This window comes from Dryas octopetala, chromosome 9 (assembly GCF_963921425.1).
Source record: "Dryas octopetala chromosome 9, drDryOcto1.1, whole genome shotgun sequence".
NCBI classification, from domain to species: domain Eukaryota; kingdom Viridiplantae; phylum Streptophyta; class Magnoliopsida; order Rosales; family Rosaceae; genus Dryas; species Dryas octopetala.
The window spans coordinates 18,235,670-18,251,131 of NC_141374.1; the positions used below are offsets into that span (position 1 = coordinate 18,235,670).

The window sequence follows — 15,462 nt, forward strand, 5'->3', positions numbered from 1 at the left end:
TTTATAGGACTTGAATACTATTACTTGGGCACCAAGTATATCCTTTTCATTTTTGGAATCAAGGATTTTGTGACTCGGGTTGAATTTGTATCTGTATTTTTTCTTTCTTTTTATTTTTTTATTATTATAAATTATACAGTTCTATCCAGTGACTTTTCTCCGTAAACTTTTAAAAATTTTTTTTATGGCAAATGTAGAGCGACTCAATATATATGCAATGCACTATTGTTGTATATTTTCAAATTATATAAAATAAAAATACTTGATCAAATGACTACTTTATGCATAAAGAGCTTGTCATTTTGCTAAACTTAGTTGCTTAACTAAGTAAATCTAAATTCAACAATTACAACATAAGAAGTAATCTAGAGAACATCCAATGTCATGAAACAACACCTAGTCATACTCTTGAGACAAACTACATCTATTATATATCCAAAACAAGAACTGTGTTATCAGAAAGTAACACATAAACGATCAGACAGTAGATGATCAATCCTTCAGCACCCTCTTTCCATGTTGCGCCAGTAATGACAAATGCTAAGCAAACAGACAACAATGAATAAATTAAAAGCAGAGACTAAGAAAGGGTGGGTAGCTGGGTAAAATATTATAAAATGAAACATTTTAAATATAACAGCTGGGCATCCTTGAGTTCGAATAATGTTCTCTTATGAAGATGCAGTTCAGCAGTTAGCAAATAGAAAAATATAGTTGCAGTTTATCACCAATGGTGTTGATTGAATATATCAAAGCATTAGGATGCAGTCTAAAACCAACCAGAACCTAGTGGTCAAGTTGCGGAAATGATTCACGGCCCTCAACATGCACTCAAGATACTTTTAAATTTATAAAAGTACAAAACTTAATGCATTTTTCTAAGAGTGCACGATATGCTTCAATGCTCTCCAAACAAATAAAAATATTTGATTGAGGCCTGAAAATGAAAACGCAGCCAGGATGGACACAGATTGCATTATTGCAGCCATTGTTGAAATTATTGACCCTATGACTGTTGCAATTTTTATGTGGAGAAAATAATCTTAACAAAAATTCAGAAATTTGTAATGGCAAAAATAGGAGAGATAATGTCAAAAGGCAAGCAGGTACCTCAGATATCGCAGTGCCTATTTTATCATTGGAACCATACCCTGCATTAGAAGGGGAAAAGTGAAATTTAGAGAAAGGAGGAATGCGTGCGTATATGGCAATATTTAGCCGATTTGTAAATCCACTTGCCAAAACTACCAATGAAATAGATGCTGAATATATTGTTCTAACATTCACTATGCAGGCAAGACTATCAATATACTTCATATCATGGAAGCCAAAAGTAACACACTCATTTTGTGCACCAGGAGCCATTGATCCCCACCTTCAGTATACCATCCCTCAACTTTTGTATTAATTCCTGTTGTTCATTGAGCTTTTCTGTAAATTCTGCTAACTTGCCATCAACTTTTTCAAGCAAAGATGCTTTCAACAAAAGATTGACCTGAAAGCAGTAGAATAAATAATGCAACAGATACTTGCAGATCAGATCATTATGAGAAAAGGTATTAATCTAATTACAGGTCCATAAATTCCCATAGAAAGGCATTTTATCATCCCTAGGAAATATTGAATTTCTCGTAGTTCTGTCTAAGAGTCAGAAAGTAATCCACTCATAGTCATGTGTGTGCATGTGTGTATATGTGTGTTTGGAGAAGAGAAAACACACATGCACGAAACAGAACTAACACATAAACAAAATTGAACTAGCTTCATACTTTCAACTGTGTGAAATTATGTTCTATTGCCCGGTTTATATCAAGAAGAAGAGGCTCCATTTTGCTCATCGCTTCACTGCTTGTTGCTACTTTCCAATCTTCAGCCTCAGTTGAGTTATAACCCATTGCCTACAAATACAAGAATGTGAACTTAAACAGAGATGTATACTGAACAGAACATTGTTGGGGTACCAAGAAAATGAGAACAATGCAGTACACAAGATGCACAAGAACTAGTAAACTAAACAAACCAGGAGATAAATAAAAGAAAGTACAAGATGGATGAGAAGTCAAAAATAAAATCATGCAAACAAAAAAAAACACCAACTGATGTTGAAGTATTTAGAATAATCATTGAAAGAGGACTTGAATTTCAATCGTGCATAATAATTATTATTAACAGATATGAGAGACCTTGATTAATAAGTAAACTAGAATATTAGTGAACTTAATAATGCCAATTACAATTTCAAATTAACAAACATGACCTAATCATTCTGATGAATTTTCAGAGATCAGTCGCATAAATGGTTTTTCATTGTAGGCTGGAAGACAACATACTCATAACAGTTACACTGCAGGTATACAGTGGTGAATCCATTCCCAGGAATCATACACACTGAAAGCAATTGGACACTTAGAGATAGTTTAGTTTCCTCATCAACAATTATGCATATTGAATTTCTTCAAGCAGCATCAATGAAACAGAAACTAAATTGATAACAGGCAACTCCTGAGCCAAACAGTGTAGAGAAAGCATGGATTACCTGCAAAATTTTCACCTTTTTACGCAACTCATCAACCGTTTCTGTTGTTGGCATTTCCAGAAGCTCTTTCTTCATCTTCTCAAGAGAACCTTCCTATATTAACAAGGGAGAAAATAGAATGATTATAAAAGAAAAAAAGAAAATAAATTAAAGAAGATAACTATGGTACATAACAGGACCTAGGAGATCAATTATATAACACAGGACAGCAGATGTGAGGGTGGCAAAGTGGCAATTGCATGGTTTTGGTTTTTGGAGCATCATACAGCTAAAAACAGGACGGTTTTCGACACTAAATGTTCCAATCCGTAAAAGTACTTTCCGGCCCACTTAACACTGGTGCAGCACCGAAACAATAAAGTAATATACCTTTTCAATGACCAGTGCATCGAACTTCTTGACATCATTCATGTGTTCCTCTTTTCTATTGGATAAGGTTGTTTCAATATTGTCAATTTCCATGTTGAGTTCAGCAATGGTCTTCTCGGTGGCACTTAAATCCTCAAGAAGAATGCTATCTGAATCTAAATTGTCACTGTGGCACAGCAATAATCAACTTGTAATAAGAAAGATAGCCCAAATACAACAAAACCAATCTACATAAAGCCTTGATCCAAACAACCCCAGACAGTATATATCAAGGAAATATTACAAAGTTGAAGCAATAAAATCTGATTACGAAACCAAAACACCATAGCCGAAAGCAACACTACCAGATGAAGATTATTCTTAATTTCTTAGAGCAGCAAGCAACATATTTGACATAGAATTCACAGAAACCTTACAATATATATAGGCCAAATGATAATAGGTTCACTTAACAAGCATTATGTATTTTAAAGAATAAAATCACTAGCATTTGAAAGAAAACAGCAGTAGAAAGTAGGACACTGAAGCAGCTCACCTTTTCTTATTTTCAGTCTCTTCATTTGTTGTCTGTAATTGGTTGCGCACAAGTCCCTGCAAAAATGTTGGATGGAAAATAAAATGGGGCTTCAAGTTCAACAATGAAGCAAAAGTGAAGAAAAATTGATTGCAGCAGCATAATGAAAAATTACAAACGAAAATGAAATTACAATGAAGCAAGCAATGTAGAATCAACTCGGATCTTGTAAACCAAAATACTGGGTGGGTTTAGAACACACCTTCTCCCTCTCAAGACTAAGAGGCCGTGTCTGAGCCCCTTCAACTTCATCCATCACAAGATTGACCGACACTGAGAGTCTGAGATCTTGCAGTGGTTTGATGGAATAGTGAGGTTTGAAGAGGCGTCGTTTCTGATTACCCAAAAAAAAAGAGCGAAAGGCGTCGTATGCCTTCTTTTATAGGAGCTCGTTACTTGGGCACCAAGGATTTATTTATTTATTTATTTTCGGAGTTAAAAAGATTTTTTTTACTTGGGCTTGGGCCTTGGCTCCACCGATGTTGCCTCTTGACTTGTGATGAGTCCAGCGACTCTTTAAGAATTGGAAACTGCATGTACTCCCAAATAAGTCTATGCTATTATGAGAAGAAAACAACTAATTCCATCTTAATAATTTCCTTTCCCTCCCTTCAAAGATAATTTGAAAGAAAACTCTAAAAGCCAATTTCATTCCTATAAAAATAACAATTAATTAAAGAGATGTGTGGGGTAAATAATCTAATTGAAGAACAGTAATCTTACTTTTCCCATGGGGTAAGGGAGATAACAAATCCTACAAACTCGGCAATTGGTAGGGAGGTTAATTGATGACCATTCGTTAGTGTCTCTCAAATCTCAATGGAAGTAGAATTTGTCTCCAATGGTGTTCAGGCATTTCAAAATTTCTCACTTCTGTTTACCTACTCTGCAGCAAGGATGATCTGCCTCTTCTCTTTTCTTCTTCTTGCTCTTCTGTCCAAATGTAATGTTTGATTGAAACCTATCCCATCAATTATCATATACATATATTATTGGGCACCTGGTCCTAAACATCTAGAGAAAATCAGAGAAAAATTCAATGACACCTATCAAACTTAAACTATGTGGAATATCTACTTCTCTTGACAATGACATATTCAATCTTAATTAACAAAAGATAGAGCAACATCATATTGACCTGTGTTCCCACATCTGTATGATTCATTATAAGGCACCCAAATTGCAGAAATCAACAGAGAGGAAGCAAAAACATAAATTCATTTTCATTTCACTTCTTCTTTTTTTCCCCCTCCATTTTCTTTTACATTAAATTTCCGATTTTCAAGGAAAGTGGATACAATTGAAATGGATCATGAATTATGATCAGTGTCAATGTAGCCCAACCAGCTTATGATACTCTTGGCCAGAGACGGCTGCTTCCATAACAAGGTCCGGCGCCAGCCTCTGTAGCCATTCTCTTTATATGTTGCAGGAATCCAAATTGAAGAAATCAATAGAAATGAAGCAAAAAACATAAGATTTCAAATTCATCAATCAATCCAGCACAACCAGTTTTTGATACTCTTCGCCAGAGATGGCTGCTTCCATGGTAAGGTCCGGGCGAATCTCTCCATCATTATCCAAGAACATCTTGAGCAAATTCTTGGAGAAGCCACTGAGCAGCGCCACCCCAGGTTGTGTTTGAGGCACCGGCGTAGACCTGGAGTCCCTCAGATTCCAAAACACTATCTGTGGCACCACATCCCCATACCCCTTCTCCCTATACTTCCTCTGTATAGCCTCATAATCAGTCTCCCATCTATGCCCCGAAGCCTGATCAAATTCCATGTCGCTAAACACAAAAATCCTCTTTATCATATTCTCCGGCTTCAGTTTCCCATTCACTGCGACTTGGAGCAGCAAATCAAACACCTTTTGAAAATCAGTGTTCATGCCCCATTCCATGCTCTTCACAAAACTGCACTTGGACGAAAGAGAATCGCCTTGTATCAAGTGCATTTGAGGCCTCTGACTGAAAGTGATCACCTTTCCTTTCCATGGCTCATCACTGAGTTCAGACACCAACAGTCCCAAAGCCACACACACTTGCATGGGCTCCCCCATCATAAAGCGCATGCTTCCCGACACGTCACACACAGCCAAGCAGTTGTTCAACTTGCCCTCCTTCAACAAGTCATCCACCATTCTCTTCCACTGAAGCTCACCCACTTCCCCACCATCCCCATGACTCAGAGAGGCTATGATCTCATGCGGAAGCAGAGCACCAGCCGCAATTGTGGACTTGCCGGCTTTCACGTCCTCCAAATACTTCTTAAACCTCTCTTCATCGTGCTTCAAGAATTTCTCTTTGTAAAGCCTCATGGCCACAGAGGCCACTCGGTTGTACGGAATCAAATCCCACTGCTGGGCCCCCATATAAACCTCCGGCAACTCCAACACCTTCCTCAGCGGCACCAAAACCTCCTTCCTCAGCCGGTCTCGGACTCTGTACGCGTAATGTGCATCCTCAACGCCCTCATATTCCGGGTACAATTCTCGCGGATAAACCTTCCTCGCAATGCTTTCACATAACAGAGTGGCCCGATCGAACGAGGAGTCGAGCGAAGGGCACCACTTCGCCGCCAGGCTTATCTTGTTATGCCGATTCGACTTCAAGTTGTCGATATCGGACTTCAAGCACTCCGAAAAAAGATCCGAAACCCGCTCGTGCAGGAACCGGTAATCCGGGTCACGCGTGTACCTCTCAACCGCCTTCTTGGCCATGGCGATCTTCTTCTCGTTCCTCGCCGCACTCGCCTTTGCCTTTTCCGACATTTCCCTCTCCCTCGCCTTCAATACCCGAGCCTCTTTGGGCTCCCTCTTGCTGATGACCCTTCCACGCTTCGGTCCCGGTCGGACCGGTCCTCGTCGGCGAACCGTCCTCCTACGCAATCGCTGCAGGCCTCTTTTTCGGCTTGACCACGCGGCCTTTTGGTCCTTCCTGACGTCTGGACCTTCTAGAAGCCGGTAGAGAATCTCGGGTAGGTCCTTGAAGTAGCCGAACTCGGCGAAGGAGGCGAGGTTGCAGGCGAGGGTTTTGGGGTGGAACTTGTGGAGCCAAAACGCCGCCGTGTAGAAGCCTTCCTTATCGGACTTGCCGGTGCCACGTACGCCGCGAAGGTTACAGATGAGCTTGAGGGTGGTTAGGGCGTTGTGGGCCCAGGCCTTGGGGAGCTGGTCGGTGATATAGGAGGCGGGGGTGCTTGGTACGACTTGGAAGAAGAGGTCGAGGCAGGGGTTACCGGAGGTGAGGAAGGTGGGAGAGCGGTTCTCGGTGTAGCCCATTGGGGGTCGAACCAGCGTTGCGACGTTGTTGAAATTGGCGACCATGAGCTCCACGAATGGGTCTCTGGCAGAGGAGGGTACAGGTTCGGGTTGGGATGGTGCGGCGCGCTTGTTAAGCTCTGGCGGACCAAGAAGACTTGGAGGAGCCATTGCCGTGGCTGTGGGTTTTGGATTTGATTTGAGAATCGGTCAGAGAGCGATTGCAGTGATTTGATAGAATAGAGTGAGGTTTGAAGAGGCCTCAGTATGCTTCGTGTTTTATAGGAGCTCTTTACTTGGGCACCAAGTATTATTTATTTTTTTTCGGAATTAAGGATTTGTTTTTGTCTGACCAAAAAAAGATTTGTTTTCTTGAATTAATTTGTTACTTTTTTTTTGTCAAGGAAACTTGGGAACCAAGTGCTTATGTATTTTTTTTCTATTTTAATTAATTTGTTACCCTTTTTTGGTCAAGGAATTATTTTTTACTTGTGAACCCAGTATTTATATTTTAGAAATTAAGGATTTGTTATTTACTTCTTTTCTGAATTAATTTGTTACTTTTTTGGGTCAAGGAATTAATTTTTTACTTGGGCACCAAGTATTTATTTACTTTTTCGTAGTTAAGGATTTGTTTTCTACTTTTTTTAAAAAAAAAATTAATTAATTAATCTGTTACTTCTTTTTTTGTCAAGGAATAATTTTTTGCTTGGGCACCAAAAATTTATTTATTTTTTTCGGAATCAAAGGATTTTCTTACTTGAGTTTGGGATTCGGCTCCTCTGATGTTGCTTCTTGACTTGTGATCCGGATTATTAAGAATTAATTGTTTTTTTTCCTGAATTAAGAATTGTATTTGTAATTGACTCCAAAGTCTCCAATGAATTTTCTCTGCATTTTTTTTTTTCTTATTTTGCATCAAATTGTAATTGGCCAGGATTGTTATGTCATGCTTTCATTTTATTTATATCATTATATGTGGTGCCTTTAGCATCCACAAAGTCTTATATAGGTTAAAAAATAAAGTATGTGGACTGACCCCATACTTAGGCAGGACTTACAACTTTTTGGTTTCATGCCAAAAAGTTGAAATAACCTTCAATTCTAATATTGGACGACCACTTGGTCTGCAAGTGTTCAAAAATCTTCATCTGATCGAGTGCCAGTATAATTTTTGGACCTCTAGAAGACTAGAACTGTAATTCAAGTAGAGGGTTGGAAAGAGATTCATGCTGATGTGAACACTGCTATGGCGATGATGAAGCAGCTATTGGGGTGCTATCAAATTTAATTTTCTAAGAAAATTACACTGAACTTGAAATATTTGAATTTTTATTTCTTTTAAGCCACCAAGATCATCAGCCACCATTTTTTTTTCTCTGCAATTGTTGACTAAACTATAATTAAAGAGGGTATCAGGGTGATCCAAGTCAATGGGTGCACAGATCAAATATATACAACACTTAAAGAATCAGATTCACCTCCAACAATTTAATGCCCTCTTTCCAATCAATCTACAATCCAAGAAAAATGGTCCAAATCCTCAGCTTTCAAAACCATTTAAAATCAACATTTTAAAGCTCAAATCATTCACAGGAAAAAACTTCATAATGGCAGGATGGGGGCAGAACATGAGAATTAAAATCACCATCAAACACTTGTTTACACCTTCATTGCCATGTGAAGCAAAATGTGGAAGCAAAGATAAAACACCAAGGAAGGGCCAGATTGACATGCATTTTAACTCTTAGATTGTAGAAGAGCCAACCTAAGAAATAAGAAGCAAGGGAGCAAGAAAAAGTACTGACATGAACCTTCCCATGATCCTGTTGACAGCAAGTTTCATAGCAGCCCCTATGGTAAAATCCTGACTGGCTGAAATTGCATAAATGGAAACAAACTGGATTAACAGTCCAAAGAAACGTTTGTACTAAAAGAAGACACAATATATCAACCTTCCCAATGATGTCTAAGAGAGGAGCAACTTGTTCATATAAAGATCTTCCTGGAAGAATTCACCTAATGGACGAATGGTGATTTAGCTTGCATGAGAAGAAACAAATTGGAAGAAGAAATTGAAGAATGGACGAATGGTGAAAGTAGAATTGGAAGCTGACAGATGATAGAATTAATGGAAAGAGACTTGAAAATGTTCAATAATAAATACAATCTTAACAATGCCATTCATATTGGACACATTATTTATCAACAGTGACTGCCCAAGTGCAGTAAGAAAAATCCATTGGCATCTTCTGCTGGGTTTTCTAACCTGAAACTGGAGCCTATATATAAGGAAAAGTGCCAAAGCTTAGTCTATTTCTACATGAAGAATCAAACGCAGCAAAAGACCACGTAAAAGCTGTTCAAAAGAATTAGATAGTTGTGAACATGAATGCATGCATTACCTCCAAAGATTATGCTTTGATATGTCCATAAATCTATACAGAATTTATAACTTGCAGTATCAACAACAGAGGCCCCCACATACCTGAAGTTGCGACCTCAACAGCACAATCTTTAGCTGCAAGCCTGCAAGCCAAAGCAGAATTTACATTCCATCCATATAAACCAAATTGCAAAAGAGATTTGAGGACATTGAAAGAAAATGAGTTCCTTAGACTGAAGATAGGAAAAACACCAGATCATCGAAGCTAAAAACGATATCAAGTACAAGCATATCTCATCAGTACAACATCCAAATTGGAAAAAGTAATATAGATGGAGCAAAAACATATGATCTCAAATTCATTTCAATTTCTTTTTTCCTTGAACAAAATTGGAAAAGGGAAATTACTACAGATTATTCTTATTCACTTTTTTTTTTTTACAGGAAAGAGGAACAATGAAGACAGATGATGATGAAGAATTGATGATCAATCAATCTAGCACAACGAGGTTCTGATATTCTTCACCAGAGATGGCTGCTTCCATGGTAACATCGGGTCGAATCTCCCCATCATTATCCAAAAACAACTTGAACAAATTCTTGGAGAAGCCACTCAGCAGCGACACCCCTTGTTGTGTCTCTGGCACCGGTGTAGACCTCGAATGTCTCAGATTCCAAAACACAATCTGTGGCACCGCATCCCCATACCCTTTCTCCTTAAACTTCCTCTGTATTGCCTCGTAATCAGTCTCCCAGTTATTCGCCGAAGCCTGATCAAACTCCATATCGCTGAACACAAACACCTTCTTTATCATACTCTCCGGCTTTAATTTCCCATTCACCGCCACTTGGAGAAGCAAATCAAACACCTTTTGAAAATCAGTGTTGCCGCCCCAATCCATCTCCCTCACAAACTTGCACTTGGACCTAAGATCATTACCATGTATCAAGTGCAGCTGAGGATTCCCACTGAAAGTGATCACCTTTCCTTTCCATGGCTCTTCACTCAGTTCAGAAACCACCATACCCAAAGCCACACACACATCCATGGGAGTCCCGGACATGCTTCCCGACACGTCACACACAGCCAAACAGTTGTTCAGCTTCCCCTGCTTTACCAAGTCATCCACCATTCTCTTCCACTGAAGCTCAGCCACTTGCCCACCATCCCCATCCTCCAGAGACTCTATGATCTCATGTGGAAGCAAAGCCCCAGCCGCAATCTTCACCTTGCCGGCTTCCACGTCCTCCAAAAACTTCTTAAACCTCTCTTCATCGTGCTTCAAGAACTTCTCTTTGTAATTCTTCATGGCCACAGAGGCCACTCGGTTGTACGGAATCGAACCCCACTGTTGGGCACTCATATAAACCTCAGGCAACTCCAACACCTTCCTCAACGGCACCAAAACCTCCTTCCTCAGCCGGTCTCGGACTCTGTACGCGTAATGTGCATCGTCAACGCCCTCATATTCCGGGTACGATTCTCGCGGAAACACCTTCCTCGCAATGCTTTCGCAGAGCAGAGTAGCCCGATCGAACGAATTGTCGAGCGAAGGGCACCACTTCGCCGCCAGGCTTATCTTCTTGCGCTGATGATCATTAGATTTCAAATTCTCCATATCGGACTTCAAGCACTCGGCGAAAAGATCCGAAACCCTTTCGTGCAGGAACCGGTAATCCGGGTCACGTGCGTACCTTCCAACAGCCTTCTTGGCCATTGCCATCTTTTTCTCTTTCCTCGCCGCGCTGGTCTTTGCCTTTTCCAATTTTGCCCTCTCCGCCGCCTTCATCACCCGAACCTCTCTCGACTCCCTCCGGTTGATAACCCTTTTCGTTTTGGGTGTCCGCCGCAGCCTTAATAAGGGTGAGTTGCGCCTTCCACGTTGCGGTCCTCGTCGCCGAAGCATCCTTCTAGGCAATTGCACGCAGCCTTTTCTGCTTACCCACTCGGCCTTTTGATTCTTCCTGACGTCTGGACCTTCTAGAAGCCGGTACAGAATCTCGGGCAGGTCCTTAAAGTACCCAAACTCAGCGACAGACGCGAGGTTGCAGGCGAGGGTTTTGGGGTGGTTCTTGTGGAGCCAAAACGCCGCCGTGTAGAAGCCTTCTTTATCGGACTTGCCAGTGCCACGTACGCCTCGTAGGTTGCAGATGAGCTTGAGCGTGGTTAGGGCGTCGTGGGCCCAGGCCTTGGGGAGCTGTTCGTGAAGATAGGCGGCGGGAGTGCTCGGCACGACTTGGAAGAAGAGGTCGAGGCAAGGATTGTTGGAGGTGAGGAAGGTGGGAGAGAAGTTCTCGGTGAAGCTCATTGGTGGTCGACTACTCAGTGTTGCGTTGTTGAAATTGGCGACCATGAGGTCCACAAATGGATCGCTGGAAGCGGGTGCGGGTACGGGTTGGGAGGGTGATGGGGCGGGTTTGTTCAGCTCTGGAGGACCAAGAAGACTTGGAGGAGCCATTGTTGCTGTGAAGGCTTGGGTTTGATTTGAGAATCGATGAGAGGGATTGCTATGGTTTTGATCTGATGGAAATGGAATGGTGAGGTTTAAACAGGGGGTGATATTGCCTCTTTTATAGCAGCTCGTTACTTGGGCACCAAGGGTGGTTTTTTTTTTTTTTTTTCAAGGAATTTACTTGGGCCTGGGCTTCGGTAATACAACTTATGACTTATGACTGGGTCCACCGACTATTAAGAATTGTATATGTTTTTTTTTTTCTTTATATTTAATGCGTTTCTATATTAACGTATACAATAAGAATGCTTTTATATTTTGCATTAATGTATTTTTCCATAAATGTATTGTCATATTAATGTGTGTTTATCCCATGTGATATGTGATTGGTATGCCACATTTCATCTATTTATTTGTTGCTCGCTTTGGCATCCGCAACTCCTAAGCAGGCACTCACAATATTATGAATGTTTTATGCCAAAAATATGAAATAAAATCAATTAATATAATATTTGACAACCAGGTGCTCTGCAATTGAGCACAATTTTTCATCTCATCGAGTACTAGTATATTGTTTGCACCTCTAGAAGTCTAATTCAAGTAGAGGATTGGAAAGAGATTTATGCTGCTGTGAAAACACTGATATGGGGTAGGCACCTATTATATTTAATCTGAAAATTATATTGAACTTCAAATTTTTGAATTAAGAGGTGATCCAAATCCATGGGTGCACAGATCAAATCTACAACACTTCAAACAATTCGATTCTACCTCCAACAGTTTAATGCTCTCATTCCAAACAATCTGCATTCCAAGGAAAATGGCCCAAATTCTCAGCTTCCAAAACCATTTCAATATCCAGAAGCTTTTGATCCAAGCTCCACCAACTGTAATTTGCCTAGAACCATTAATTGTACCACCTTCTGCATTCACTTTAAACCACCCATCAGCAGGAAACTCTCAATGAAGAGCCTGCTGTCTAGAGGGGTTTAGTGGTCAAACATTTTAAAGCTTCAAACCATTCACAGCCAAACCTCATAATGGCATGATGAAGCAAACACATGAGAATTAAATATCTCACCATCAAACACTTGTTTATACCTTCATTTCAATATGAAACACAATGTGGTAGCAAAGATTAAACACCAAGGAAGGGACTAATTGACATGAACTTTAACTCTTTGATCGACTGCAAGAAAAATTACTGTCATAAATTAACAATGGCCCAGGTTATAAGGGAAAAGGGAAAACCTGCAAGGCTGAAAAGATGAACAAGGGACTCAGTTGCTTGTTGGATAGCAGTAACTAGAACAACCAGTGGTTCCCAGTAAGATTCCTTTGAAATTTTGTGCTCATTAGTGAGCAACTTCCCATGAATTACCATGTACATATATGATACATATAATATATGTACATATATCCCATCAATTACCATGTACATATATTATTTGGCACCTGGTCCTAAAAATCTAGAGACAATCAGAGAACAATTCAATGACACCATATCAAACTTAAACTATGTGGAATATCTACTTCTCTTGACAATGACATATTCAATCTTAGTTAACTAAAAATAGAGCAACATCATATTGACCTGCGTTCCACATCTGTATGATTTCATTATAAGGAAATATAAGCACCTGAATTGTAGAAATGAACAGAGAGGAAGCAAAAACATAATTTCGTTTTCGTTTCACTTCTTTTATTTTTCCTTCATTTTCTTTTATATTAAATTTTCAGTTTTCAAGGAAAGTAGATACAATTGAAATGGATCTTGAATCATGATCACTGTCAATCTAGCCCAACCAGCTTATGATACTCTTGGCTAGAGATGGCTAATTCCATGACAAGGTCTGGCGCCAGCCTCTGTAGCCATTCTCTTTATATGTTGCAGGAATCCTGATGGAGTGAGTCTGGTGGAGCATCTCACGATTGATTGAACTTTTGCATCCACACTAAAGAAGATAGAGAGAGAAGGGGAAAGACTAAAGTGATAGTAAGAGGCTAGGTGCAAACAAATTACAGTTCAATAAACATGGAGGTTCTTTGGTGAGTTGAGAGAGAAACAAGAAAAGGAAACCAGAAAAATCAGAAACTGCAGTAAGAACAAGATAATGCCATCCTATTACACATTGACAGGTTCCAATCGCGGAACCTAGACGATTTGTAAAAGTGCCCTGCATCAGAAAATCTTAATCTTACAACATTTGGTAACCGCAAAAGACAGAAGTATGTAGATAGAGAGTTTTATTCCTGGAGACAAAAATTCTTGACCAATGGTATCACACATATATGGAATATAAGAGTGTTTCTAAGTTAAAACAATGTTCTAATTCAAAGCACTGTTAAAATTGAATATTTGTCACAGGTACAGAAATTCCAGAAGGTCTAACCTGCATATTTTCGTTCCTGCTTCCAAGTGAGAAAAACAAATCAGTTGTAGAGAACTTCATATGAGCCAAAGAGGAGAAACATATCAGAAAGAAAAAAAAAACATCCATAATAATCCTCTCCTTCCCTTCACTAACAAGGAAACTGTAAAAGTGCGTATGATCCCTATAGAAAAATACAAGAAAAGGCTTAGTAAAAATGAGTGTTGGTAATTGACTTATGGTAATCTTCTTTTTCTTCCCCTGAGGTAGGCAGCTAACAAATTCTACCAACTCACTAAATGGTAGTTAGGTAAGAATTAAAGTAATCATTCTTTAGTGTCTCTCAGTGCATGGAATTTGTTTCCAACAGTTTTCAGGCATTTCAAAGATTTTCACTACTTCTGTTAGTGTTTCAGGTATGAAGCATGTTCCTTTCCAGATTGACTGAGAACAACAAACAAGAACAAGATTCCATTTTAATCTGCAGTATGCATGCTTTCCTGAGTATTCAAATGATCCACCTGCTGCAGAAAGGATGGTTGTACCGACTCCAGGGGAAATTACCAATCTGCTGAACCCACAACCATTACTAATGCACCACTCGTTGATGTCTTTGCTCACTTTGCTTAACTCTCTCATGTACTCTCATATATCTCATATGTATGCCTGCCATCATTCTTCTTTTTTTTGGCCATCATCCTTCAATCAAGTGAAATTTCGCCATCTTTTTTTCTTAATTTTCCATTTATCGGAATTGTCTGGATGAATTCAACTCAGAGGAATGGTAAAAGCTTGACTTGATTAGCCATATATACCATTCGTCAGCCAAATTCTTAGCAAAACAAAACAAAAACAACAAAAAAGAAGAATAAAATTCATGGAATGGCTTTACACATAACAAAGATTAATTGTATGATCAATTACTATATTAACTATAGACTTTTGTTTTCACTATGTACATAAGAAATAGGACCACCACACATAAGGGGCATAGAGAAAGTTCCTATCGATATCAAAACTGAATGTATAAACAGAAAAATGCACAACCACTGTGTCCATAAGCGATGTATGTTTGGCAAAATAAACAAGATATCACAAAGAGCAATATCATATAATACCATATCATCTTAGCTAAGGAAGATACCAAATTTACCAGATGGAGCACAAGCATATCATCAGTACCAACACCCAAATTGAAGAAATCAATAGAGATGAAGCAAAAACATAAGATTTGAATTTCATTTCAGTCTCTTTTTCATTCTACAAAATGGGAAAAGGAAAATTAACTTGTAGCATAAAATTGATGATGATCCAAGAACAAGTTGAGCAAATTCTTGGAGAATCCACTCAATAGTGCCACTCCTGGTTGTGTTTGAGGCACCGGCGTAGACCTGGAGTCCCTCAGATTCCAAAACACAATCTGTGGCACCACATCCCGATACCCCTTCTCCTTAAACTTCCTCAAGCCCATGCACGTGCCCCAAGCCCATGCACTATTGAGTGGATTC

At 39.4% G+C, this 15,462-nt stretch overlaps 3 protein-coding genes across 3 annotated transcripts; all 3 read right to left on the reverse strand.

Annotated features, from left to right (window-relative positions):
- Positions 1 to 441: 441 nt before the first annotated feature.
- LOC147275188 (protein CASP-like) lies at positions 442 to 3,795 on the reverse strand. Its single transcript, XM_086228591.1, has 8 exons — positions 3,682 to 3,795; positions 3,441 to 3,496; positions 2,906 to 3,071; positions 2,537 to 2,629; positions 1,770 to 1,898; positions 1,376 to 1,495; positions 1,111 to 1,151; positions 442 to 540 (listed from the first exon to the last, which is right to left on the reverse strand). The coding sequence occupies exons 1-7, from the start codon at positions 3,733 to 3,735 to the stop codon at positions 1,128 to 1,130; spliced, it is 642 nt and encodes a 213-aa protein (XP_086084717.1). The 5' UTR covers positions 3,736 to 3,795; the 3' UTR covers positions 442 to 540; positions 1,111 to 1,127.
- A 948-nt stretch (positions 3,796 to 4,743) lies between these two features.
- LOC147275189 (uncharacterized) lies at positions 4,744 to 6,948 on the reverse strand. Its single transcript, XM_086227602.1, has one exon. The coding sequence runs from the start codon at positions 6,912 to 6,914 to the stop codon at positions 4,974 to 4,976; it is 1,941 nt and encodes a 646-aa protein (XP_086083728.1). The 5' UTR covers positions 6,915 to 6,948; the 3' UTR covers positions 4,744 to 4,973.
- Positions 6,949 to 9,514: 2,566 nt separating this feature from the next.
- Positions 9,515 to 11,642, reverse strand: LOC147275190 (uncharacterized). Its single transcript, XM_086257689.1, has one exon. It carries the CDS (start codon positions 11,586 to 11,588, stop codon positions 9,621 to 9,623), a length of 1,968 nt encoding a protein of 655 aa, XP_086113815.1. The 5' UTR covers positions 11,589 to 11,642; the 3' UTR covers positions 9,515 to 9,620.
- Between the last annotated feature and the right edge of the window lie 3,820 nt (positions 11,643 to 15,462).

Excerpts from the sequence above, each read along its gene's own strand:
- LOC147275188 (XM_086228591.1), bottom strand. The coding sequence starts at position 3,735 with ATGGATGAAGTTGAAGGGGCTCAGACACGGCCTCTTAGTCTTGAGAGG. Across the intron at positions 2,630-2,905 it reads ATGCACTGGTCATTGAAAAG|GAAGGTTCTCTTGAGAAGAT; the intron begins GTATATTACTTT and ends TTGTTAATATAG. Across the intron at positions 1,152-1,375 it reads TGAGGGATGGTATACTGAAG|GGTATGGTTCCAATGATAAA; the intron begins GTGGGGATCAAT and ends CTTCTAATGCAG.
- LOC147275189 (XM_086227602.1), bottom strand. The coding sequence starts at position 6,914 with ATGGCTCCTCCAAGTCTTCTTGGTCCGCCAGAGCTTAACAAGCGCGCC.
- LOC147275190 (XM_086257689.1), bottom strand. The coding sequence starts at position 11,588 with ATGGCTCCTCCAAGTCTTCTTGGTCCTCCAGAGCTGAACAAACCCGCC.